The following is a 25,117-nucleotide window of genomic DNA, read 5'->3' as shown; positions in this document are numbered from 1 at the left end:
GTAATAATCCTACCAGGGAGTTCTGTGATCAAAACATCAGGCTTAGCACCACCCACTTGTGCTCTATCCGAGGCAGTTATAGCATCCCATGTACCACCCAATTCTTGAACGTGATCCTCTCTACGAATCCGAGCCCATAACGCTTGTGGGACTACATTTCCCATCAGCATGTCAATATCCACTAAGTTCATAATATAGGCATCAACAGTCTGAGACAATTCTTTATAGTAACCAGCAGGGTTTTTACGGGGATACGGTAAAGATTGTTTGAGGGCCAAAACATCAGATCTCTTCCAGGGCACATGTACCCATATACGCGGGAATAGCTGGATTATTACCTGCTGGCGCAACCTCTTCCCTCCATATCGGAGGAACCTCTCTCATTGGGTAATGTTTCAATGTCTGCCGAACAGCAGGATCAGAATCAAGAAAAGTTTGTGAAGAAAATAACGACCTAAAAGTAACAAGTGTCCTTATGGCGTCCTCAACCTTAGAACCCACAATGAGTCCTTTATCGAAATTAGCCTGAACATCCAACAAGCCCTGGGGAAGTAAACCCCAATCCATATCCTCCCATTCTTTAGCGAGAGTGTCACACATAACATTAAATACATATCTCTGCGTGGGCGCCTCCCACTGATGAAAGGTGATCATGATATCTTTCACACTATACTGGGGACCCTTCTCGATCCATTTGCGAGCGAGAGAGTCCGATACCACCCGTTCGTCGGAACCTGGAAGTTGACTACGAGACTGTCTTCGAGAAAAAGCCGGAGACATGTTCAGAGCCTCAAAGAAAGGGGACAAGAAACCAGATATTCGTTTGCGCACAGTAGGAGAATTAGACATAAGGACAGGGGACAAGGTATTAGGCGATACAGGAGAGGAACTGGCAGTTATAAGGGGAGCCGAAGGCAAAGAAGATTGAGGTTCAGGAGATGGAGACAAAGGAATCGGTGGCACGAGAGGTGGGAGTGGCAATACCAGAAGAGGCAAATGTGGAAGAACCGGGACAGGTGGGGGGACAACAGGTAACTTAACAGGTTGTAACAACGGGGGTGCATTAGCACCTTGTACATAGGGCGGAGGCAATCTCAATAGGTGAGACATCAAAGGGTCTTCCTCCAGATCCTTACTTTTATCAGAAGGGGAATTAGGCAATACTGGATAGCATCTATCTATTGCCGTACGATGCTGTCTCTCTGAAATTTCCATTGCATTATCAATCTCAATATCTTTAAACTGCTGGGCAGCCTGTATAATCGTCATATTTTGTGCTTTCTTATCTCGTTTTGCCTGCTTAATTTCTTTCTGTTTGGCTTCCTTACGCCAGAGGCGGAAAGAGTCAAACATTGCCGGCCGGGCTTGTCTTTTGAACAATATTGCTTCCAAATTGTCTAATATATCCGGCTCAAAACTACCATTTTGTGGCCACTGTAGAACGCCATCGTTCTTCGTGTATCAGATCCATGCCTTATTAAAGGTGATGGGGCCGACACCATGTTTTGAATAAAGCTCATAGATGGGAGTTCCAACCGGAGGAATCGGACAAGAGTCCTCCAGCCGAGAATCCCTATTACAACCAAAGCAACAGAACTTCCTAAACTTATTCAGACCAGGCATCGTTATTTAACTGGACTGTTCACAAACATCAAGGGGTTTAAATCAAATAATATAGCACAAACGTACTCACCCCTCGGCTTCGGCTTTTGCAATAGCCGAATCAAAGACCCAAAACAAAATAGTGGGAGCTAACCACCAATACTTAACTAAGTGTCTTCTTACGCCAACAGAGGCCCGTCTAATGTCTCGCGATACCAAACATCATCAAAGGGACCAAAGCAGGGCGGCAGTCAGGGCAGCAGTCGTCAGCAGCCGTCAGAAAGGAGAAACCGCGCTGCAAAAGACCTTCGGACGTTGTTCGCGATTCCTCCAGAATTTTCCTGCGGGGCTCCTCACGATCCTCGGGCAAGAACTGCTACCTCTGAAGCCGGCCCACGTTCGGGCGCCAATTGAAGAACCAAGACCTTAGGGGCCTGGCGGCGCAGGGTACGCCTTAATCTCCTGAGTTCACCTGCTTTGTCGAACAGAGACACAGGACACTCCGTTAGGCGTAGAAGATAGGGTTTATTAGCTGCAGCTAAGTACAGTTGTCCCAGAAGTACACTCGGTATGTTCTTAGGAGACTGCCACTTTACTTCGTGGCGCACAATCTTTTATAACATACATATTCACAAAGAACACTCCCAATGCATACAGGGTCAACCAATGAGAAGAATGTCAAAACAAGATATTAAGTAACTCAAATAAGCCTCTCTCCCAACTGTGTTTGTCACCCTTCCCCACAAGTTAATCAGTGGTAGTGTTTATAAGTCGACTTGCAGGTGGCAGGATACATTTGTATGGCCCAGAGGACAGTTGTGAAATGAGAGAATACGAGTAAAGAATAGCGAAGGCCAGAGGATAAGATAAAGTCAGGAAAGAATGGTACGAACCAACAGATAGTTGAAACAGGGATCAGTCAGATCCGACGAGGATTAGTGGAGTCGGCCGGACCCTGATACCAGCTATAAACAGAGGCAGGAGGTTATTTGACACGTTGCAGTAGGGTGAGGGAAAACAACACTTCGTTCACCATGCCGCCTGCGTGAGGGCAACACAAAATGGCAGAAAGACACAAAATGGTGGCTAAAGACGAACGGGATCGGAAACTGAATTACCTCACTGGGTCTGTGCGAATCTTGTCTTTGGGTCACATTCACCCTGCATATGACAAGCACCAGAGCGTCGTCATGGTTCTCTGCCATCACTGAGTCAGTGTCCACACAGATAGCTGCTTTTTTTTGGGGGGGGGGGGTCTTCTATTGTGGTACGGAGCGGCCGACTTTTGATTAGGGATTCATTTTTCCACATGCTGAGCACTTCTTCCCTTTTGCTGGGCACTCACCATCGTGTGGGGTGGCACTACTGCACCATGGACATGGACCGTTGGACTGAGAGGACCACTGGCGGCTCTATCTGTTGCTACTGGGCTGCAATTGCTGGCCTCTTACCAGCAAGGAGTAGTGCAGGAGGAGACACGCTCTGGTAGCTGGGCGAGGGAAGAGCAGGTATGCAGCTAAGGAGAGCAGGTCAGGCTAGTCAGTAGGCGGAGGCTTTGTGGGGCTGCTGGAGCGGGTCACCACATTAGAAAGGATATCGTCACCAATTGTTGCATCCCACATGATATAGTAGGCCGGTGACACAGCGTGCAGATAGGCGGTGCACCTAAGAGAGGCCTCTAATGGGGTCTGAGTATTAATGATGACGCGGACACCGAGTTGATTCACACTCATGCGGGGACTCCTGTGGCGCGGCCCTGCCTCTTTATTTTATAATCCTGTGGTGAGGTGACCTGGGGAGAAACCATGCATAGTTAAAAATTAGACAGGGGAAATTCTTCACTCCAGTCACAAGCTGCACAGCGTGGATTAGTTCAAGGAAAAGTGTGTGTAAGATTGTGATACATGCTGGGCGCTAGGACCAGCACGCGAGTTGGGAGGGGAACCAGGACTGAGGAGGAGGAGCGAAGGCGGGAGAGTCAGATAGAGTAGGGGCAGGGTACAGGAAAGAAGTGGGAATAAACGAGCATCCAGAATACTCAAGTGTCGGTGTTGTGATTACTGTCCTACGACACTACAACTGGCGACGAGGAGTGGTCATGGACCCTGCCTCCCTTACTTGCATCCTGGTGCGCTTCACTGCCTCGAAGCTGTGCTGTTTCGCGGACCGGGTGCCCACCCCGGTCACGTTGTGCCCCTGCCACGTTGCTAGTCGGCTCCACTGCCTCGGAGCTCTGCTGCGCCCTGGGGAGTCCGCCCCAGCCGCGTTTTGATCCTGTGGAGCTGCATTTATGATCGCGATCCGGGAGCCCACCCTGGTCGCGTGCGTGCCCTAAGAAGGTGCATCGTGCTGTTCGCGACCCAGGAGCTCACCCCGGTCGCGTGGTTTGGCCCGTGAGCGCCCGTGTTGCTGCTGCCATCGTGGGAGGAGTGCGGAGTCCTGTGAGGCGCCCGGTAGCCGAATTCATCAGCGTTCAGGTACCGGTGCCTGTCTGTGTCCATGCTGCTGCAGCTGCTGAGTTGGGCTTGCAATTCTCGCGAGGAGCGAGATCTCACGGCGGCCATCTTTGAGTCAGGCATCTCCACCAATCCCCTTGCGAGGAATGCCCGCGGCCATTTTGAAGTCAGGCAAATAGCTGAAAATAGCAACAAGCCTTGGCAAATGTTCTTCTGAAGGATTATTACATGCTTTAAATGCCATTAGAAGTCCACATTAGCATAATACGTGGACTGCATCCCTCCTGGGCTCCCTGCTGGTGTGTCTACACAATATCCAACTGCGGATAAGTGTCACATATACCGATTTAAACTGAGTGACAAGCGCTGCGAGGGCTCCGGTGCGAGACTGGTCACTACAAAGGAATTGGTCAACTGTCTTCTACACAGTCGCATATAATGTCTGGATCACCCACATCAAGGCAGAGTCCTGCCTCTGCGAGTGCCAGCACTGGACCGGTGTCGTCCACGTCCACCGCGCAAATGGGTGGACAAAGACTTGGCATGCTCGGAGTCCCTTTTCTACATCCGCCTGAACCCCTAGTCCTCATATCGGGGGGAGGCATGGGTCTTCGCTGGCAAGAATGGCTAGAGGACTTCGAAGACTTCATGAAAGGGTCACATGTGACTGAGGAAGAGCAGAAACTGATTGCACTACGCAATTTAATTGGGAAAGACGTTGGTCAGATCATAAAGGAACTTCCGGACGACTCTGCTTCGTCATGTCAATGTGCGTGACGCTCTAAACAGAAAGTTTCTTCACAAACGAAACATTGATTATGAAAGGTACACATTCAACCTGGCATCTCAAGAAAAAGATGAGCCCATGAGAACTTTCATTACGCGACTGCGACGTTTGGCTCGCTACTGTGAATTTGACTCCTTCACGATGGAAGACGCCCTTCGCCTGCGAATCATAGAAGGATGCCAGTTACGTAGACGCCTATTAAAGAAAAGCTACTCTCTGGATGAAATCGGAGAAATGACGCGAGTACACGATCAGGCAGAAGAACATGCCAAGAGAATGGAAGCTGGAAGAGGCGAAAAACGTGAACAAGCATTTAGGCTCCAATCTCGCAACACTAAAAGGTATTCCCCTGCAAAGCAATGATCATCCAGATCCAAAGTGCAGTCTCATTATTCAAATCGCCGTCGCCGCAGTACCAGTCGTACTGACATAAGACAGGAGCGCCAGCTTCAATGCTATCGTTGTGGATATGACTTCCCTCACACGGAGACCTGCCCTGTGTGAGAAAGTGGCTCTGTATATATTGTTCCCAAATAGGTACAGGGTGTACAGAGTCCACAGTCCCCAGAGGTTTGTGTTGTATATACATTGTACTGTGTGGCTTTGCATCTTGTCCATGATAGCGTGGCTTCCACGAGCACCTCTTGTATCTTGCTCGTGGAGACCACGCAGAGTGTTTTCCTTTGAACACTGGGCTCGGGTGGTGGTGAGCGTTAGGGGGAACGTTACGGTATTCATAATGATACATGGAGCTGCGAAGATGAATAAACTTCTTCTCCGATTGGATTTCTTCGTTTGCTTGTTATTTCTATGATCGATGGGACTAATAGACTTTTCCTACATTGGCGACGATCGGGCACGGACCCGCCCACGCATATTTAATAATTAAACTCAAAAGGATTAATTCTGGATTAACGTCCGCTTGCATTTTGAAAGGGAAAGAGCTCGTCGAAGGCAACACTATTCATTTACTGGATTTATTTGACATTTACTGGATTACAGGCGTGAATCTTCAAAATGTTTGAGAAAATTTGAAATGAGCACATAATGGGAAATGCCGTCTAATGTTCCGGGAGCACAACATTGAATCGTTGTACGAAATGAAATAAAGGAAACAGTCAGTCAGCGTAATGAAAGCAGCAGAGATTTCATTTAGCGTGTAATTGAAGCAAAAACGAGTTGTTTCACTCACTATTTCAGTGGAATTCTCGGACCTGTTTTCTTTCGACTCCGATTCTTTCTGCAACGTTAATGCGCAGGCGCGCATTGCATCATCGCGTCACGTTGTTTCTCCCGGATTACTAACATATTTTGTTTCCTGATTGCCTGATTCATCACAGAAATCACGTGTTTTGTGTCAGCATTATCGTACCAGAGAGAGAGCAATGTTTAAATTTAATACTGAGGTCTGAATTCTTTCGTTAGGTGTGATTAATTAGTCACATTTATGAAGGAAGAATCTACAAGTTCTACATACAATTCGTGAGTTACACTAACCTTGACATAATTGTGTTAGTTCTATTTTGTGCCATGAGTTTTATTATTTTTTTCAATTAGCAAATAATAACTATTTCTGTATATGAACTATATAGTCAATGTTATGGTTTATAGTGCAACATGTCAGGCATTGTACCTCCTCCCTCATTTCTACCGTCATCTGGTGATCCTCCCATGCCATGGGAAGTATGGGAACCGGTATTTTTGGCATATGTAGAGGTTCTAGAAGGCGATGATTGCGAACCTGAAAGGAAATTGTCATTATTAAAACATTGTTTAGGCGGTTTTGGACTAAAAGAATTTAAAACGTTACCTGCTCTAATTAGTCCTGGGAGAATTAATGTCTACCAGTATGCTTCGTCACAACTCAATATAAGTTTTGGGAAAAAGAAAAATGTAGTGATGGAAAGATTTATCTTCTATTCTCGTAAACAACGCACCGATGAATCTATTGAAGATTATGTCTCAGCACTCAGGTCTTTGGCAGCATCCTGTGATTTTGAACACATATCATACGAACAAGTACTGAGGGATCAAATTCTAATGCGTACAAATAGCAAGAAAGTTCAGGAAAAACTGTGGTCCACATCTGATTTGTTGTTAAATGCGGCTATTGACATTGCAAAATCCCATTGAACACTCTGAAGAGTTTGTGAAAGAAATTAGAGGCAATGAAAAGACAGATGTATTCAGTGTCAACAAAGAGCAAAAAGATGGTGACAAACAAAAAAAAATGTTTATTCCAAGATCTGACAACCCTGCTAAAAATGTGAACAAATTCAAGTACTCAAATCCTAGGGTTGAAAGACACAATCCATCATTACTTTGTTTTAGGTGCGGAAGCAACAGTCATTTAGCAAACTTTAAAGGATGTCCGGCTATTGAGAAAGTTTGTTCTAAATGTAATAGGAAAGGTCATTTTAGTAGGTTTTGCAGAACAATTACAAAGAAAGTAAATTACATACAGTTCTCAGGTGATTACGAAACTTCCTATGATAATGATGAAAATGATATCAATACTGTAATTAATGTATGTGGGGATGACAAAGTTTCGAAATTTCCTTCTTGTCTCATCAGTGTTGATGGCATCCTTTTGAGATTCTTGGTTGATTCTTGTGCTTGGTATTCCATCATTTCTTTGAAGGTTTTCCATGAAAGTATGCCAAATATGGAACTAATTGATCCTGATGTTTCCCCAAGGGGTTATACAGGGCACAAGATTGACCCAATTGGTTATTTTTATGCGAATATAAAATTTGCAGGACGCCACACTTTCAGTAAGATTTATGTGGCGAAGTCAGGAAAATCACTTTTAGGGTGGCCACATCAACATGAATTAAACATCAAACTTGATCCCAGAGCTAGTCCTCCAGTGTTTGTTGTTGACCCTGAAGTTCACCATGAGTCAGTCATTGTGGATAAGCTAATCAAGGAATTCCCTAGTGTTTTCAGTGGGAAGCTGGGGAAGTATGAAGGGTTTGAAAATGTAATGAAACTCCATGAAAACTCCATCCCGGTTCGTCACGAAGTAAGAAATGTGCCATTGTCATACAGAGATAAATTGAAAGATTTGTTAAAAAATCTTTGCAACGATGGCATTATTGAACCAATAGAGTCTTCCCCGTGGGTTTCTCCCATTGTGATTTCGGTAAAATCCTCAGGGGAGCTCAGATTATGTGTGGACTTGCGCAGTTTGAACCGTGTCATTTGGGTGGATGCACATCCTCTTCCTAACCTGCATGAGATGGTCTCCACCTTATCTGATGCGCAGGTATTCTCCTGTATTGATTTAGCAAGTGCGTACCACCAGGTAGCCCTTTCTGACAGTTCAAAAAAATGTACAGCGTTTATTACACCAGGAGGTCTCTTCAGGTATTGTCGTATGCCATTTGGTTTAGCCAGTGCTGCTTCTGTTTTCCAGAGGTTGATGAAAGAAACCCTAGAAGGGCTATCGGGGGCCATTGCTTTCCAGGATGATATTTTGGTTTACGGGAAGAATGATGAGGAGCATGATAAAAACTTATATAATGTCATTGCGGATTTAGCAAAAAAGGGTCTCACTCTTCGGTTGGATAAATGCAAAATAAAAGCAAAGGAGGTAGAATATTTAGGACACACAATCAGTGGGAAGGGAATTAAACCAAAACATAAGCACATTGAGAGTATTACCAATGCTCCTTTACCAACTTCAAAAAAACAGTTGGTTGCCTTCCTTGGATTGATTGAATTTTATGCTAAATTTATTCCTAATTACTCTGCTCTGTTCAGGTGCTTGCTTAAGAAAAATGCAAAATTTGTGTGGACAAGTGACATGACTGAAGTTTTTGGGAAATTGAAGGCATTTATAGTTAATGCACCTTGTTTAAGACCTTTCGTTCCGGGGAAAAATGCATAGTCATGGTAGACGCAAGTAATCTAGGTCTTGGAGGTGTATTGTTACAGAAAGACAATTCAAGTGAATGGATTGTAGCTTATGCGTCCAGGGTTTTGAGAGATGCGGAGAAAAATTACTCAGTCATTGAAACAGAGTTACTTGCTTGCGTATGGGGAGCAGAACATTTTAAAAGTTTTTTGTGGGGAACTGATTTCACAATTAAAACTGATCACAAACCATTGGTATTTTTAATGTCTCCTGGTGGAGGTAGATCCATGTCTGCACGGTTAGCTAGACTGTCATCAAGATTACAATCTTTTCGTTTTCACATTGAGTATGTCCAAGGGAAAGCGAATATGCATGCGGATTGCATGTCCAGGTTACCTCTGGCTAGTGATAAAGATTATCAAGAGGATGATTGTGAGGTCGCTTTCACTACACATGATATCAATCTTATACATGGTGATAAGGCAAGTCTCGATGAGAATGTTTGGGTGGAAGCAATGAGAAATGATAATGAACTAAATACTGTCAAGAAATACATTGTGCAAGGTTGGCCGGCGGTAAGGAAGTTATCTGGTGAGATGATGAGCTATTCAAAGATTCATGATGAATTAGCTATTGAAAATGGTTTGGTTATGAGAATGGACAAAATAATTCCTCCTTTTTCTCTTAGGAATGCTATCATGGAAATTGGTCATGAGGGACACTTAGAAGTTTCATTCACTAGAAGGCGAATAAGGGAGGCATTTTGGTGGCCCGGTATTGACTCTGTTGTTGAACATTTTGTACGAAAATGTAATAAATGCTCGAACAGTGATAAATCAGCTGTTCCTTTAAGAGTTGAATCCTGCCCTGTTGAGTATCCCGTTGGGCCATGGAGGAAACTAGGACTCGACATCATTGGCCCATTTCATGTTTTGCCCAAGGATAGATGTTTTGGAATTGTTTTGATGACTATTTTTCGAAGTGGCCTGAAGTCAAGATGGTCAAGGAAATTACTTCGCAAAGTGTTATTGAATTTCTAGATAGCATATTTTGTAGGGAAGGGATTCCACAGGAGATTGTCACAGACAATGGTCCCCAGTTCATTAGCAAAGAAATGGAGTCATTTTTTGGAAAATGTGGCATAACTCATAGGAGAATCTCAGTTTTCCATCCAGAGTCAAATGGTCAAGTGAAGCGTTTTAATCGAGTGGTGAAGGAAGCGATCCAACTTGCTATTAAGGGTGGACTTAATTGGGGCAATGCATTACAGTCCATGCTACTAGCATACAGGACGTCCCCTAATTCGGTAACCTTAGTCAGTCCATTTGACCTTTTGAGAGGACGGAAACCAAGTACTAGTTTGGTTCCGTGGTGGTTAAAGAAAGGTCTGGATGACAAGAAGTTGATTGCTATTGATTACGATATAGTTAGACAAAGGGTCAATGAGTATAAAAACAAAATGAACGAAGTTATGGACCAGCAGAGAGGCTCAATGAGCAGACAAAAAATTGAGGTTGGTGATTTGGTTCACATAAAGAAGAAAGAGAATGTTCTTAAGGGATCCCAAAGTTGGTCAGATCCAAAAAGAGTTGTACAAGTTTTTAGTAATGCGGTGAGAATAGAGGGTGGAGGTGTTTGGAATTTGAACAGAGTATCTGTGTTTAAGGGTTCGATACAACCATCTAGGAATGTTCCCAATGACACATATTTAGACGATGTACGCAATGACATTTCATTTAGGAATGTTTCAAATGACACACGATTGGATAATGTGCATAATGAGATAACGTATGATCAACAACCAGGTTGTTCTCATTGGAGAAGGGATTTTCCTAGAGGAAAACGTGAACACCATTGTCCGGGAAGGTTTAAGGATTATATTATGGATTAGTATACTAAATGGGAAAAAAAAAGGAAAAAAATAAAAGGAGGGGGGAGATGTGTTGTATATACATTGTACTGTGTGGCTTTGCATCTTGTCCATGATAGCGTGGCTTCCACGAGCACCTCTTGTATCTTGCTCGTGGAAACCACGCAGAGTGTTTTCCTTTGAACACTGGGCTCGGGTGGTGGTGAGCGTTAGGGGGAACGTTACGGTATTCATAATGATACATGGAGCTGCGAAGATGAATAAACTTCTTCTCCGATTGGATTTCTTCGTTTGCTTGTTATTTCTATGATCGATGGGACTAATAGACTTTTCCTAGAGTTTGGAAGAGGCTAAAGTTAGATATAACCTTACTCTCTAAAGTGGTAGCTTGGTCGAGCCTTAAGGCAGTATCAGAGGACAGTGTAAAGCATTTGTTGTACACACTCAGTCAGCAAATGGTCTCACACACTCAATAACTGAACTCTAGGCCAATGGTTTATATATAAAAAAATATATGCTTGTTTCATTTTAGAACCAACAATGGGTATTAAAATATACTTTCTCAGAATGAGATGCTTTATATAAATACTTTTGCAATATGCAATTGACTTTTGTAAACAGTTACAAGTGGTTGCAATAGGCAACACAATTCTAAACACAATAATGCATTGAGTTCAATGGAAGTTTCAAGTTATTTGCCACAGATTACTTTTAGGATTACTTTTGGAATTCCAGGACTGGATCCTAGATTCAGTCCTGGGTCACTACTTGGAATCAAGTGATAAAAGTCGACTTAATTACTGTGATGATTTTTAGACAATATTTTGCTATTTTAAAAGTTGACACTTAGGAAATATTCCTATTGCAGAAAATTCAAGTTGCAGGTATAGTATGTTCTCGTTACTTTTGTAATCCAGTACTGGGTGCCTAGACTCAGTACTGGGACCTTTATCCAAAACAGGTAAGTAATTACGTTTTCAGATATTATACGATTTTTAAAGAACATTTAAAGATTGCAGAAATTGACACTTAGAAGAAATTTCACAGAAAAACAGTCAATGATTTCCTATGGAAGAAAACTGGGTTACTGGTAAGTACAGTTGTAAGTATTTTTCAGAATCAGTGCTGGGCACCAAGATCTAGCACTGGGAGCTAACCTAAGAGAAGGTGAGTATTTTCGTTTTCGTTACTCGGCTGATTTTTGGCGAATATTTTAAGATTTGAAAAGTCCACACTTAAAAGAAATTTCAGGAAAAAGCCAGTCAATGTTACCCTATGGAGAAAATTGAGTTATCGGTTTAAAGGTAAGTACTCGACTGGCAGAGTTAAGGTTCTGGGCATAGACTCAGGGGTCTCCCAGGTCAGGTAGGTACAGTTAGTTCACCCTCAACAACACAAGGGCGGCCGGGTGCCGAGAGAGTTAGGCCCAATGTTATCCTATGAGAAGTAGGGGGGCCTTGGTTGGTGGCTGCTGACTAGCAGGCCACGCGGCTGTGGGAGCTGGGCTCCTGGTCTCTTACTCAGGGCAAGTGGGGAAGTAGATCGGTGTAGACGTTGCACTGCCATGGCCACTCGGGCAGCTGGGTGCAGGATGCTTTTGAGACTTCGGGCGCTCAATTGATTTCAATGGGAAATCTCCGGTTCAGAAAAAGACTGCACGCTCGGGGACGAAGATTCTTCAGGTGCCACCACCACTTCGAGAGGTAAGTTGGGTAGTTGGAGGATAGGTAGGTACCCCGGGATTGGGCACAGGGGGCCGCGGGGCGCCGGGTGCAGGGGTGCCTTTTGGTGTCGGGAAATCTTACCCTCTGTTGATCGCGGTTGGGGGGGCACCTTGTTCTGAGGCTGCAGGCTTCTTCAGGAGTGTCGAGGGAGGTCCTTGGGTGCCGGACTCGGGGTCACAGTCGCCGTGGGGTCGTCGTCGTGGTCTTTGTTCACTCCGCCACAGGCAAGGCTTGGCTGGTGCAGAGTGTGATGGGTTCGTGGTTCCGGGCTGCTGCCAGGGATTAGAAGTAGATTTTGAGTAGAGCCTCTACTCATGGGAGTCCCAAGGGTTTAGAGTCAAAAGGTAGCCAGGTCCTCCGGGGTTTGTGAGGTTGCTGGCCACAAGAGATGGCGGGTTGGAGCAGGAGCAGGTTCGAGGGTCGACAGGCCGGTAGGGCTGGGGCCAAAGCAGTTGGTGTCTTCCTCTTCTTAGCAGCTGCAGGGCAGGTCTTCTTTCTTCTAGCTCTTCTTCGGATTTTGGAATCTGGAATCTGGGGAAGGAAGGTTCAGGGTGCCCCTCAATACTAGATTTAGGGGCGTTACAGGTATGTGAAGGGCAGGGACCAATGAGTCCCTGTCCTGGGGTGGGTACACCCCCTATCCTGCCTCTCTCCTGTGGGAGGGGGGCAGTAGCCTAGTCCCGATAGGGTAGGGCTTCCCATCTTCAAGATGGCGAGAGCCCGGAGATGTGCTTCACCTCGCCTCCCCCACCTGAGGGGTGGGGTTGGCAGGCTGGCACATCCCCTGTCCTTATTTGGGGTTTCCGGCCAAGCTTCCTGCCAGAGTGGAGGGTTGCAGTGGCCTGGGGAAGCTCAAAGAGGCGGCATGCTTTTGAAGCTTCCCCCTGTCCATCCTGGGGGAGGTGATTTAGCACCTCGCCCAGGATGTGCATTGTTGCAGGCCCAGGAGAGCAGGGGCTCTCCTACCCAGGGGTCCAGCAACATGTCTGCTGTGTGGCAGCCTAGGCAGCCTCAGAACAGACGTGGATTGCAAGTTAGTTTTTAGGGGGCATCTCTAAGATGCCCTCTTGGGTGCTTGGTACATTAAATCCCACACTGGCATCAGTGTGGGTTTAATGTGCTGAGAAGTTTGATACCAAACTTCTCAGTCTTCAGTGTTGCCATTATGGTGCTGTGGATTTCGTGTTTGACGAGCTCTCAGCACCATGTACTCTTAAATGGCAGCACTGCACGTACAGTGCCCAGGAATGGACCTGGGTACTGTACGGGCACAGGGCTCCTGCGCCCACACCATTGGCATAGGGCACCCAGCTAGAGGGGTGGCTGATGTATGCCATGGCAGTGTAGGTGATGGGCATGGCACACAGGGATGTGTGCCATGTCAACTCTTTGTTTTGTCTTGCACCCACACACCCAGCCTGTAAGGGCAGTGTGTGTGTGTGTGTAAGGGTACAGGGCCTCTAAGGGTGGCACAACAAGTGCTGCAGACCTTTAGATGCCTTCCCTGGTCACAATGCCCTGGGTACCTAGGGTACCATTTACCAGGGGCTGACATGTGGCCAGGGATTGCCAATTTGGGTTTTGTGTTTTTAGGAAAGGAACATAGGCCCTGGGCACCAGATTGGCAGGAGTCCAGGGTACACTCAGTCAAAGTACATTCAGCAAAAAGTGGGGGCATACCATGCAAGAAAGATGGCACTTTCTCACACCCTGCATTAGGCCAAAAATGCAGGAAGTGTGGCAGGGACAACCACTTTGAGAATGTGTGCGGAGCACCACGCAAAGACAATCACGAAGACAATTCCAGACAGTCCAACACTCGACATAATGCCAAAGCGGTGTGGGACCGCAGAGATTCGTCCACTGGTTCTTCAGAGTCCAGCCGTCATTCTCATGGGACATACCAATCCCGTCGATCGCAATCTCGTGAGTCAATGTCGCTGTCACCAATATCGCAAGACAGTGATGAGTATGTCTGCATGGTTGCGGATCCGGACTGATTGAAGAAATACCCACGATTACACCTTAAAATGGACACTCACTTAGCCAAGTTTGTTCTGGACAGTGGAGCATCTCTCAACTATATCTCAGTTGCAGAATACAAGAAAATGAATCCGCCACCGCATTTGCATAAAGCTGCCATGCACGTGTACACCTGGATGTCAAAGGAACCTCTCCCGTGTTTGGGACAATTCCCGACTAATCTCACATACAAAGACAGGACTATTCCAGCCTGCATTCATGTCATTGATGGTCCTGAAGCAGATTGTCTTCTTAGCTTGCCAATGGCGGAACGACTTCAATTAGTTGAAATTTTGTACAAAGTTGATGATGAACCTGACATAGTTCACAAGATTCCTAAGCTATTCACTGGACTTGGAAAGATGGTGCACTGTCAGGTTCGACAGCACATAAATGAACGTGTGACTCCCATAGCACAACATCACAGAAAAATTCAGTTTCACCTTCAACAGTCTGTAGTGGAGGAACTGCAGGACCTTCTCCAGGTTGACATCATCGAGAGGACATCAGGACCCACTCCCTGGGTCTCTCCAGTGGTTGTAGTGCCCAAAAAGGGCTCACCTGGCAAAGTGTGTCTCTGCGTAGATATGAGAGCACCCAACACCGCCATCGAAAGAGAACGACACCCAGGGCCTCACATCAGTGACATGATTGCGTCACTCAAGGGTGCGCAGATATTCTCTAAACTAGACCTTAACAAGGGCTATCATCAGCTGGAGCTTCACGAGAAATCGAGATATATCACCACATTATCGACTCATCAAGGCCTGTTCAGATACAAAATACTCCGTTTTGGAGTTTCATCTGCCGCTGAGATTTTTCAGGAGGCTATCAGGAAGGTAATTCATCACATTCCCAACACGCTGAACTACAGTGATGACATCCTTGTCTATGGCGCGACACTGCAAGAACATGACACAGCACTGGACCGAGTCTGTCATGCTCTGTTGGACGCCAATCTCACTTTAAACAAAGACAAATGTGGATTTCACATATCCACACTAAAATTCTTCGGACACATTTTCTCAGGCGCAGGAATGAAACCCGATCCAGAAAAGATTGCTGCTTTGAATGATACCCCCAGGCCGCGAGACGCAGGAGATGTGCGTTCATTTTTGGCCATGGCAAGCTACTGTGCCCAATACATCAAGGATTATGCCACCATCAGTTACCCTCTGAGAAAGTTGACCAAACAAGGACACCCGTTTCAATGGACCACGAGATGTGATCAAGCATTTCATGCAATCAAAGCTGCGGTTGAATCTGCCAATAACCTTGCATATTTCAATCCTAGAAGGAAAACGGAAATCAGCTCAATATGACAGAGAGAATGATCAGCGATATATTGTAGCATATGCCAGTAGGAGTCTCACGGACACAGAGAGAGCATACTCTCAGCCGGAAAAAGAAAGCTTGGCGGTGGTCTGGGCCTGCGAACACTTTCACATCTTTATCTACGGAAAGCATTTCACACTTATCACAGACCACCAGGCCCTGGTAACCATCTTTGGAAATCCTCGAGCCAAGATGCCGCCCAGAATAGAGCGCTGGGGGATCCGCCTTCAAGAGTATACCTACACCATCATCCACAAACCAGGAAAAGCTGCAAATCCAGCTGACTATATGTCCAGACATCCCAAGGCAACGTCCACATCCAATCCCTCAGTAGCTGAAGAATATATCCATTTTGTGGTGGCACAAGCCAGACCACCCGCCGTCCCTTTGGAGGCCATCCTTGATGCTACCAATGAAGATGCCACACTCCGAAATATAAAACATCGTATTCAGACGAATAGCTGGAGACATCTGGAGGAATCCGGACAGAGTGAACACAGTGACAGTCATGAGATGTCCTCTTTCAGGCATGTGAAGGATGAACTGTCCATCACCTCAGATGGTCTTATACTAAGGGACAAACGAATCATCATTCCGAAACAGCTGCGCCAAGGAGTCATCAACCTAGTGCATGAAGGGCACAGAGGTATTGTTGCCACAAAGAGGGCGCTGCGGGAGCGAGTCTGGTTCCTGACGCTTGATCAGATGGTTGAACTTACACTGAAGGACTGACCACAGTGTCAGTTGGTGAGTCGAGAGGAGCCCCCTGCGCCTCTCCAAATGTCTGAACTGCCGGATGGTGTGTGGCATCATGTTGCAGTGGACTTCTTTGGCCCGTTACAATCTGGCAAGTACATCCTGGCCATAATGGACGAATACTCACGTTTCCCAATTGCGCATCTCACAGCGTCAACTAAAGCTGCCTCCACCATACCTGTACTGGATGAGGTTTTCGCAGCATGGGGCATACCGAAGGTAGTGAAAACAGATAATGGCCCACCATTCAATGGGCAAGAATTTGCTGCTTTTGCCAATCACCTAAACTTCAGACACAGGAAGATTACTCCCTTGTGGCCACAAGCCAATGGAATGGTGGAAAGATTTATGGCCACTCTAAAGAAGACCATTCAACAAGCAGAACTGTCCAAATGTGACATGCAAGTGGCATTAAATGAGGTATTACGAGCATATCGAACCACACCGCATAATACCACAGGCAGGTGTCCAGCAACACTAATGCTGGGTCACACCGTGCGCACAAGAATACCGGTCTGGGAAGACGCAGCCAGTGGCATGTCTCAAGACTCTGAGCACGAAGAAGTAGCATCAAGAGACAGACTGAAAAAGGAGAAGATGAAGGAATATGCAGATAGACAAAGAAAAGCTGCACAGCCATCTATCCAGGAAGGAGACTGGGTATTGGTGCGACAAGAACAACAGAGAAAAGCAGACTGTCGATATCATACATGTCCCCTAGTTGTGACGAAACAAAAAGGGACCATGACCACAGCTGAATCGGAGGACAAGAGAATCACAAGGAATGTGACGCATTTTCAGAAGTGCACGCCTCATGTCAGAGAAGCATTAACTGCACCCCGCAGTGTGGTTCAAGGAGATGCACCTGAGTTAGCAAGCGATCATCGACCTGCCATGTCTCCGGTCGAAGGGGAACGGGCGGCTCAAGAAGTACTCCTCCGGCCTCAGCGAACTCATCGAAGACCCGTTCGCCTGATTGAAGAACTGTAACTATGGTGTTTTCTATTATTGTATACTCTGACATGCATGGACACACTTGAAGTATTTCAAATTGTTTAAGAAGGGGGATGATGTAAGATTGTGATACATGCTGGGTGCTAGGACCAGCACGCGAGTTGTGAGGGGAACCAGGACTGAGGAGGAGGAGTGAAGGCGGGGAGAGTCAGATAGAGTAGGAGCAGGGTACAGGAAAGAAGTGGGAATAAACGAGCATCCAGAATACTCAAGTGTCGGTGTCGTGATTACTGTCCTACGACACTACAGTGTGAAACGATTTTTCTTCACACTTTTTATTGAAATAATCCACGCTGTGCAGCTTGTGACTGGAACGAAGTATTGACCCAGTCTAATTTTTAACTTTACAAAGGTGCTCACTGGGACAGGGCATACAACAATCGAGCACGCACAATCTACTTAGAACATTAATAACTTTGAAAAAGTGATAAAATGGAGTGCATGGACTCATGTTTCAGTGAGAAACCATGCATGCCATACTATTGGAGGCGGTGGGTGTAAAACCCCTCTGCCCATGAAGTAACAACAATCTCAACAGAGTCCAGTGTTTTATTCTTTTACTCTTGGCATTGTGGCAGCTGAGCCAGACCTGGCCCATTACCTCCTCTTGGGATTTTTATCCCCTCTGCAACAGCTATCTGGGACGCAAGAGACTGATATCCCAATATGTAATTTGTTTAAAAGAAGCCTTTTGCTTTCTCTATTTGTTAACACCCACTGGATAGCCCATCTGTAAAGCCCACCATAGAGAAGAGGTAGGTGTGGGCCTCCCACATTCCCTAATATGTAGCAGACACAGAACTGATCTCATGGAGGTTAGCTGAAGTATTGCTAAAGTCAGACTAGACTGGACTGTCCGGATCGATGAAGTTGGCTGTCAGGATTAAGTAAAAGAAAATGACATTGCTGAAGGTACTACTATATCGTGCTCACTCGAACTCAGCGGTGTGAGTCTGAAAGCAGCACAGAAGTTCACGTTAGCTGCGCTCCTGTTGCAGAAAGGCAGTGGCTGGTAGGATAAATGTCTTTTTACCCCCCATTCAAGGTACTGCTCCCTCGTCAGGGACTGGAGCTTTGTGTACTGAGGCCTCAAGAGGCAGTGATGACTATACAATTGTAAAATTGCTACTGCCTACGGAAGCATACCCAGCCACCTGAGTCAACCCTCTGGTAGCGGAGGTCTGAGAACCCCAGCACGAAGTCAACTGACTGTCAACTACACTATCAAGTCAACTGAAATGGGTGTGAAACAGTTAATAAAAACAAATGATGTGTTAAACCCCATTAAGAATTAAATGAGAGTTTGCGGCTAAATCCAAACTGTCCTCAACAATTCCACTGCCTCACAATTCCTTCTTATATACCCTTTCCATTTTGGCAACAAAAGCTGGTTGCTGCGATTTAGAGAATCGAAGTCAACAGCACTGTGGTTCCCATATTCAAATGAAGAGTGACTTTTGCGGGCTCTCAGGTCACAGCTACATTAATTGGACCTGACAAAAGTTCATCTACCGTCAAGTGACTTCATAACTTCAGAGTACAGTAACAGACAGCGGCGGACATAGTGACCGCACTCTCCTGCTGTGTACCCTTTGTGTGAAGATCAACGATTATTGAGATTGGATGTGCATTAGCCACTCAAGCACCTGCCGTTGTTTGGTGCTAACTGCAACACAGAAAAATGCTGAACCCAAGATATGGAGTGGTGCACCACCTGATGTGTCGACAAAGTTGTTTTTTAATGAGTCTTATAGTCTTTCCTAGGTTTTCATAAACAGTCTTTTTTATTGCAAAACAGTTCAATTTCAGGAAATTGTCAGCCAACGTGTTTCAGGATTATGTGGCGTCGCGTATGAAATATAAGCGAGTACAGTGGGCTGCATGGGCCTCCTTGATAAGGGCTCGCAATCTGTAGGACACGATATCTGCAGCCTTCTGCTCCGTCCGGTGATACGAAAAAAAAACTTCAGCCTGGTGAACAGCAGGTGAAATGTTTGTCTTGCAATTTCGTCTTTTCAAATGTTGCTGCTGACTAAACCGCTAGAACTTGTTCAAGTGGGCTAAACTGCTAGAACATGTTCAAGTGTATCACACTTCTTAGGCTGTGGTCCTGGATTAGTGTAAGGTTAGTTTTAGCACAACACCAGGCAAACGTTTCTTTCAGTGAGCAACAACCGATTTGTAGACGTCCATTCTGGACATCTGCTATGAGACTTTTAGGAGAAAGGCAATTTCAGGGGAGAGGGCAAGCTCATGTTTGCTTTGTTCACCGTAAATAGCACGGTATGCCCAGACGTGGGTCCCTTGCTCACTTTGCCACTGGATTCAAGCTAGCCTGCTTCCGGTCCAGTAAAGACATGGCTTGGCAGTTCGGGCTGGACTGTTCCCATGAGGCACAGGGTCAAGACTGATTTGCATATAGCTGTGTCTGAACTGGGGTGGGAAAGTGAGCTAAAGAATGATGATGGATCCAACCCAGATCTGTGACTGGAGGTGAGTGTTTGAAACGTTTCAGCACTCCATTCATCATCATCTCTTTCCTATGGCAGTTTGTATCCTGGGGCTAGTAGTTACAGGTTTTCTTTTCCCCAAGGGAAGACTGGGTGTGGCCCGTAATGGCCTGATGCCTGTACTACCTGACGCATTAAAGTCTCTAAGGCCCTCACCTGCTGGCTTAGGGCTGCTTCAGTGCACGTTATAACATTTAAATCCTGTTAATATAATTGAGGAGGAACACGCTTCTAAAGCTATTTCAACAACTTTCTTTCTGCGCTTCAGTCCCTCCTTTCCATTCTGCATGAAAAATAATGTTCAGAGCCTTCAGCACAGCTCAGGTTCTTAATGTGCAGACATGAAGCTAGGGCTGCTGCTGACAAACCTACACCATTCCTGACTTTTCCTATAAAATAAAGAACGTGCTTAAATTTGTAGCATATTGTTTATTATAGCACGGAAGACCCAGAAAGAAAAAGTAAGCTAGTGACGTTACACAAGCAATTATGGTGTGTGGCAGGTGTTATAAGGCTGTTTGAAAATTATGACTGCACAAATGGGAGAAATTTGGGAGGTTTTTTTTAATCCTTGACCGTAACTACTTTGTTTTATTGAGCAATAAAATATCACTCAAATAGTTAGACATAAGACACTGAAATGTTACACATAGGCTAACCAAAACAGGGACACATTTTTTTGTAGTTGCACATAGCGGGAAGTCGACCCGAAGTATTGGAGCGCTTTACATGAGCACCAGTTACATTACACCAAGATACATTCATTTTTGGTAGGCATAGGTAGATTCAGATATTTGCTCAAAATCACAATATGTTGAGCCGACCCCGAGACTCGAACCTGGTTTACCCAGCTCTAAAGTCGGGAGCTCTGACCGTTAGGCCACAAATACGCAAAATTCACACCTGGCAGCTACGATATCGTCAGAATTAAGATTTGAACAGATGGAGTGACCTATAAAAAATGGCTTGCTCCCTTGTATTCCTTATATTTCACTAGTGGCTACACAATTTTAGTTCCTGTTTTTGCTTTTGAAAATATGATCCCTTAACACTCTTCTCCGAACTTCCACGGTGCTACCGCATCGCCAGCCCTATCTACCGCCACCCATTCTGAATATAGGTGGAAGCAGCCGGACCTGTCCCGGCTGCTACTGCCCGGAGGTCTAGTGCCTGGCTTAATCTTTATGAACAAAACAATAACAATGCAAGAAGAATAAATCTGAGTTGCAAATCGTTTAGAACTTGTTGTTAACTCGATTACACGCCTTATCAGAGTGCGAGTGGGGGACGCCCCTCTATCTTTGAGGATTGCGCAATTTAATGGATCGTAGCTATCTCACCTCAAAAGGGACTGCTCATATAAAATCCAGCCCGCTCCGAGTCCAAAGAACGAAGTGCCCGCCAGCTACCATAGTACCGCTAGAACAATATTTACTACTGGCACGTGCGGAATCCCCAGCCAATGAGCACGTCGGAACTGCATTCAGCGCACTAAGATTGGCTGAGGTGCTGCAAATGCTCCTATCCTAGGTAATCTTGCACATTGTCACACCCTCTAGTCGACTCGCAGAATATATTCAGCCATGTGATAGGCTGTCGACAACCCGGATGTACCGTGTGTCTAAGTAGCAAAATATTTTTTTAGCAGTGCAAGTTAGGAAGTGTTGCTTGGGAACAGGATTACGTTATACGGGCGTGCAACTCCAAAGATGGAGCCGGCTGTGGCCACGGGAGAGCGGAGGCAGCAAAGGAGGCCCCCGGCAGGCAGCGACTACTATCAGCGGATTGGAGCTTTACAGCAGAATCTGAGGGACAGGTGAGGGGAGCTTTGTTGCAGTCACACCTAAAGTAGCTACCTCCTCACATGTCGTCTGAACAATTGATCCCAGACCACTTTAATGCTTTTAAAGGTTGAAGGGTTAGTTGGCTTCAGTGAAACTAATTAGATTTGAACGCATGATGTTCATAATTTGTAAGTGAAATGCCTTAAGCTGGAAATGTAGTGTGTATGTGTAATTTATTTAATTTAATTGTGGGTTTATATAGCGCTAGAATCGACTCCCGAAGGAGTATCTCCGCACTTCGACCGCTGGGGAACCCGTCCTGGCTCACCCTGAGAGATGGTCCCTAATGGGTATCTCTAAGGTGCGACCAAGCATCCCCGGCGGTCTGGGGGGGCCATTGTGAAGATGAGGCAAGCTAATGCCCAGAGTTGCCGAGTGTGGTCCCTGACTGGAGTAAGCACCGAGGCGAGAATTATCGAGCCCACTGACCCTGGTCCACGACCCTGCCGCATCGGGAATCGAACCCTGGTCCCAGGCCGTACTCTGCTTACGGGTCTGCCGCCTCTAACCAGTGAGCCACACCTCTCCACAATGTGTAATTTATGGCATGTCGAGGGAGGTGACCTCGTTATTTCACTTGATCCCCACGTTTGAACAAGCCCAAAGTAAGCAGAAGAAGCCTCATTTATTTAGTTAGACTCTTTGATAGTTTATTTTTTTCCAAATGTATTTTACACCCATGATGTTTTCAGGAAAGTATAGTCGCCCCTCTCTGAATATCACTAGGTGTTATCAAGTATTGGCACGTGTGCTTAAACTATAGGCACTCAAAATTATTTCTTCCAGTATACACACTAGGCCTCGGCGGTGAACTTTGCAGAGTTTTCTGCACTCTGCGCAGCTCGAGGAGTGCAGAAAACTACGCTTCGCAATGTGCAACAGAGTTGTTTCCCCGCTTGCGATCGCGGGCGCGAGCTGCCTGCTCGGGTACAATTTCTACCCGGGCGACAGGAATACCAGCACAAACCGCAGTTCGCACTGCACTCCGCCACTTGCTGAACTTTGCAGGTTTTTTTTTGTAACTTTGCGGAGTTTCGCTTATCAAAACTCCAGAAACTACGCCCGGGCCTGATACACACACACTTCCACACAGGCCTGCTTTCTCCATGTGCACAGGGAAGTAAAACACAATACGTATAATGCTATCGTTTGGAAACAAGAAAGTGGGACGTTAAAAAAAAATCTGGGGAATTTGACATGCATTGAATTGGAGGCAATTTTCGACAGAAGCTAGCTTCAATAAAGCTGTACTTGGTTTAAAATATTGTGAGTCACCCTGCTGCGACTGATGTGTTGGTATGGCAATCAGGCCAACATGTATAGGGGTACTAAGCAGTATTGCAACTGGGATAACAAGGTTTGAGGGGGTTCTCTAAAAAATGCGTAGCCAAAGAAGTGTAACTAGGAATCTTTTATTTGAGGCGCCTCTTTAGTAATACGATACTCCCTAACAAAAAAAAAAAAGAGCCACTTTCGGATGAACATGTCCTTGATTGACACAAGCGCTCAATGCACTCTCAAAAAAATCTTCTGTTTTTATCAAACCTGATGATAAGGGATGGGGACTTGACATTATGGATTACGCAGCTTATGACACAGAAATTCTAAAACAACTCTGTAATACTTTACGTTATCACTGCATCTCGACTCACTGAAATCAGGTATCAGATGTTATACATTGCAGATGGGGATTGCACCCTGGTTGGATAAGCAGTAAAGAATTTTACTTTTTAGACAAAAAAGATCCCCTTATAAAGTATGTATAGCTTAAGGTTCATAAGTGCATCACAAAACCTTTGTTGAGGCCAATAATTTCAGGGTGCTGCTCCTTGCTCGAGCAACTATCACAATATATTGATATCTTCTTTAAACCTTTTTTACTTAAATCTCAAGCTTACATCAGAGACTCAATGGGCCTTATCAAAATATTTGAAGATTATCCTTTTGAACCTCACAACGAAATACTAGTGAGTTTTGATATTGTATTACATTCCTCAAGATCAGGCTGTAGCAGTAATTGAAGACACTGTCAACAAAAGAGAGGCCCAACATGACATCCCCACTGCCTTTCTAGTTCAGGTAGCCATAATATGTTTGAAAAAAAGTTTTCATGTTCGAATCTGACATTTTCCTGCTAATAAAAGGAGTGGCTATGGGGTTTAGCCACTCCAAAGATAGTTAACCTCCACATGTCATTTTGTGAACAGAAATCGTTATACAGTGACAACAATCCCTGCATGAGTTTCACAATTGGCTAAAAAATCGTTCTAAAGATGTCAAATTTACCATCAGTTCAGAATATACTATGCTCAAATTCCTTGACTTGTGGGTCATAAATGACAGTGGGCGCCTGATCAATCTTTATTCCAAACTTACAGACAATAACACACACTTGCATTTTACAAGTGCACATCCTAGAACATTAAGAGAAAAACTCCCTTATGGTCAGTTTCTGTGGGTATGTAGACAAGCATTTACAATGCAATGGTCTCGGCATTGGTAAAGTTAGAGCTATTGGCATTGCTCATGACATTATTTTTGTTTATGTTTTTGTTTTTAAAACATTTAAAGAAACGGCATTGTTATTTACAATGTCAATAGCTTAATCACTCTCAAATGCATTTGCACCCACACACAGAGCCACCCACACACACAGAGCCACCCACACACACAGAGCCACCCACACACACAGAGCCACCCACACACACAGAGCCACCCACACACACAGAGCCACCCACACACAGAGCCACACACACACACAGCCACCCACACACACAGAGCCACACACACAAAGCCACCCACCCACACAGAGCCACCTACACACACACTGATTAACCTATTGACATTGTAAATAACAATGCCGTTTCTTTACATGTTTTAAAAACAAAAACATAAACAAAAATAATGTCATGAGCAATGCCAATAGCTCTAACTTTAACAATGCCGAGACCGTTGCATTGTAAATGCTTGCTCTGCTTTACTCTGGGCCAAAGGGTATTGATGAAAGATAAATTCCGGTCCCCAAAAATGGGCGCCGGTGCCCACTACCACGAGCACAGATGATGCCCTGGGTACGGGTGGTAGTATCATTCATCCACCATCCTGGGCGGATTTAGAAATGGAACCCGGTCCTTTTGAGTATCTTTACCCACGCTCAGCGTTTCCACTGGTGCCTTTTTTCTTCCTCCTTTTAATTTGCCATATCTCTTTTCCCAATAGAAATCACGTTTCATTTCAGATGAAGAAAATGCAATTATAGGAGCAGGCTGAGAAAATGCATGGCCCCAAAGCCTGGTTTTCCTGTTCCATCTGAGTTTGAGTGGGGATTACAGCTAGCG

General features: G+C 45.3%; 1 protein-coding gene and 1 long non-coding RNA gene across 8 annotated transcripts in view; one reads left to right on the top strand and one right to left on the bottom strand.

Moving 5' to 3' along the window:
* The window catches only part of LOC146821450 (uncharacterized), a 29,356-nt gene extending 7,998 nt beyond the window's left edge, over positions 1 to 21,358 (bottom strand). Inside the window, exon 1 of the long non-coding RNA XR_014962718.1 lies at positions 21,276 to 21,358. This is a non-coding gene — a long non-coding RNA (uncharacterized LOC146821450). The remainder of the gene's footprint in view (positions 1 to 21,275) is intronic.
* A 183-nt stretch (positions 21,359 to 21,541) lies between these two features.
* Positions 21,542 to 25,117, top strand: part of KIZ (kizuna centrosomal protein) — a 765,937-nt gene continuing 762,361 nt past the window's right edge. For 6 of the 7 annotated variants that reach the window (XM_085612400.1, XM_085612398.1, XM_085612396.1 and 3 more), the window contains exon 1: positions 21,542 to 21,751. In XM_085612400.1, the coding sequence (XP_085468526.1) occupies positions 21,645 to 21,751 (107 nt within the window). In that variant the 5' untranslated portion in view covers positions 21,542 to 21,644. The remainder of the gene's footprint in view (positions 21,752 to 25,117) is intronic. The other variant, XM_085612394.1, reaches the window with a different exon arrangement.

This window comes from Triturus cristatus, chromosome 6, assembly GCF_964204655.1.
Source record: "Triturus cristatus chromosome 6, aTriCri1.1, whole genome shotgun sequence".
In the NCBI taxonomy this organism is placed as follows: domain Eukaryota; kingdom Metazoa; phylum Chordata; class Amphibia; order Caudata; family Salamandridae; genus Triturus; species Triturus cristatus.
The sequence above is the reverse complement of the archived record's forward strand: the minus strand, read 5'-3'. Positions and strand labels throughout refer to the sequence as shown.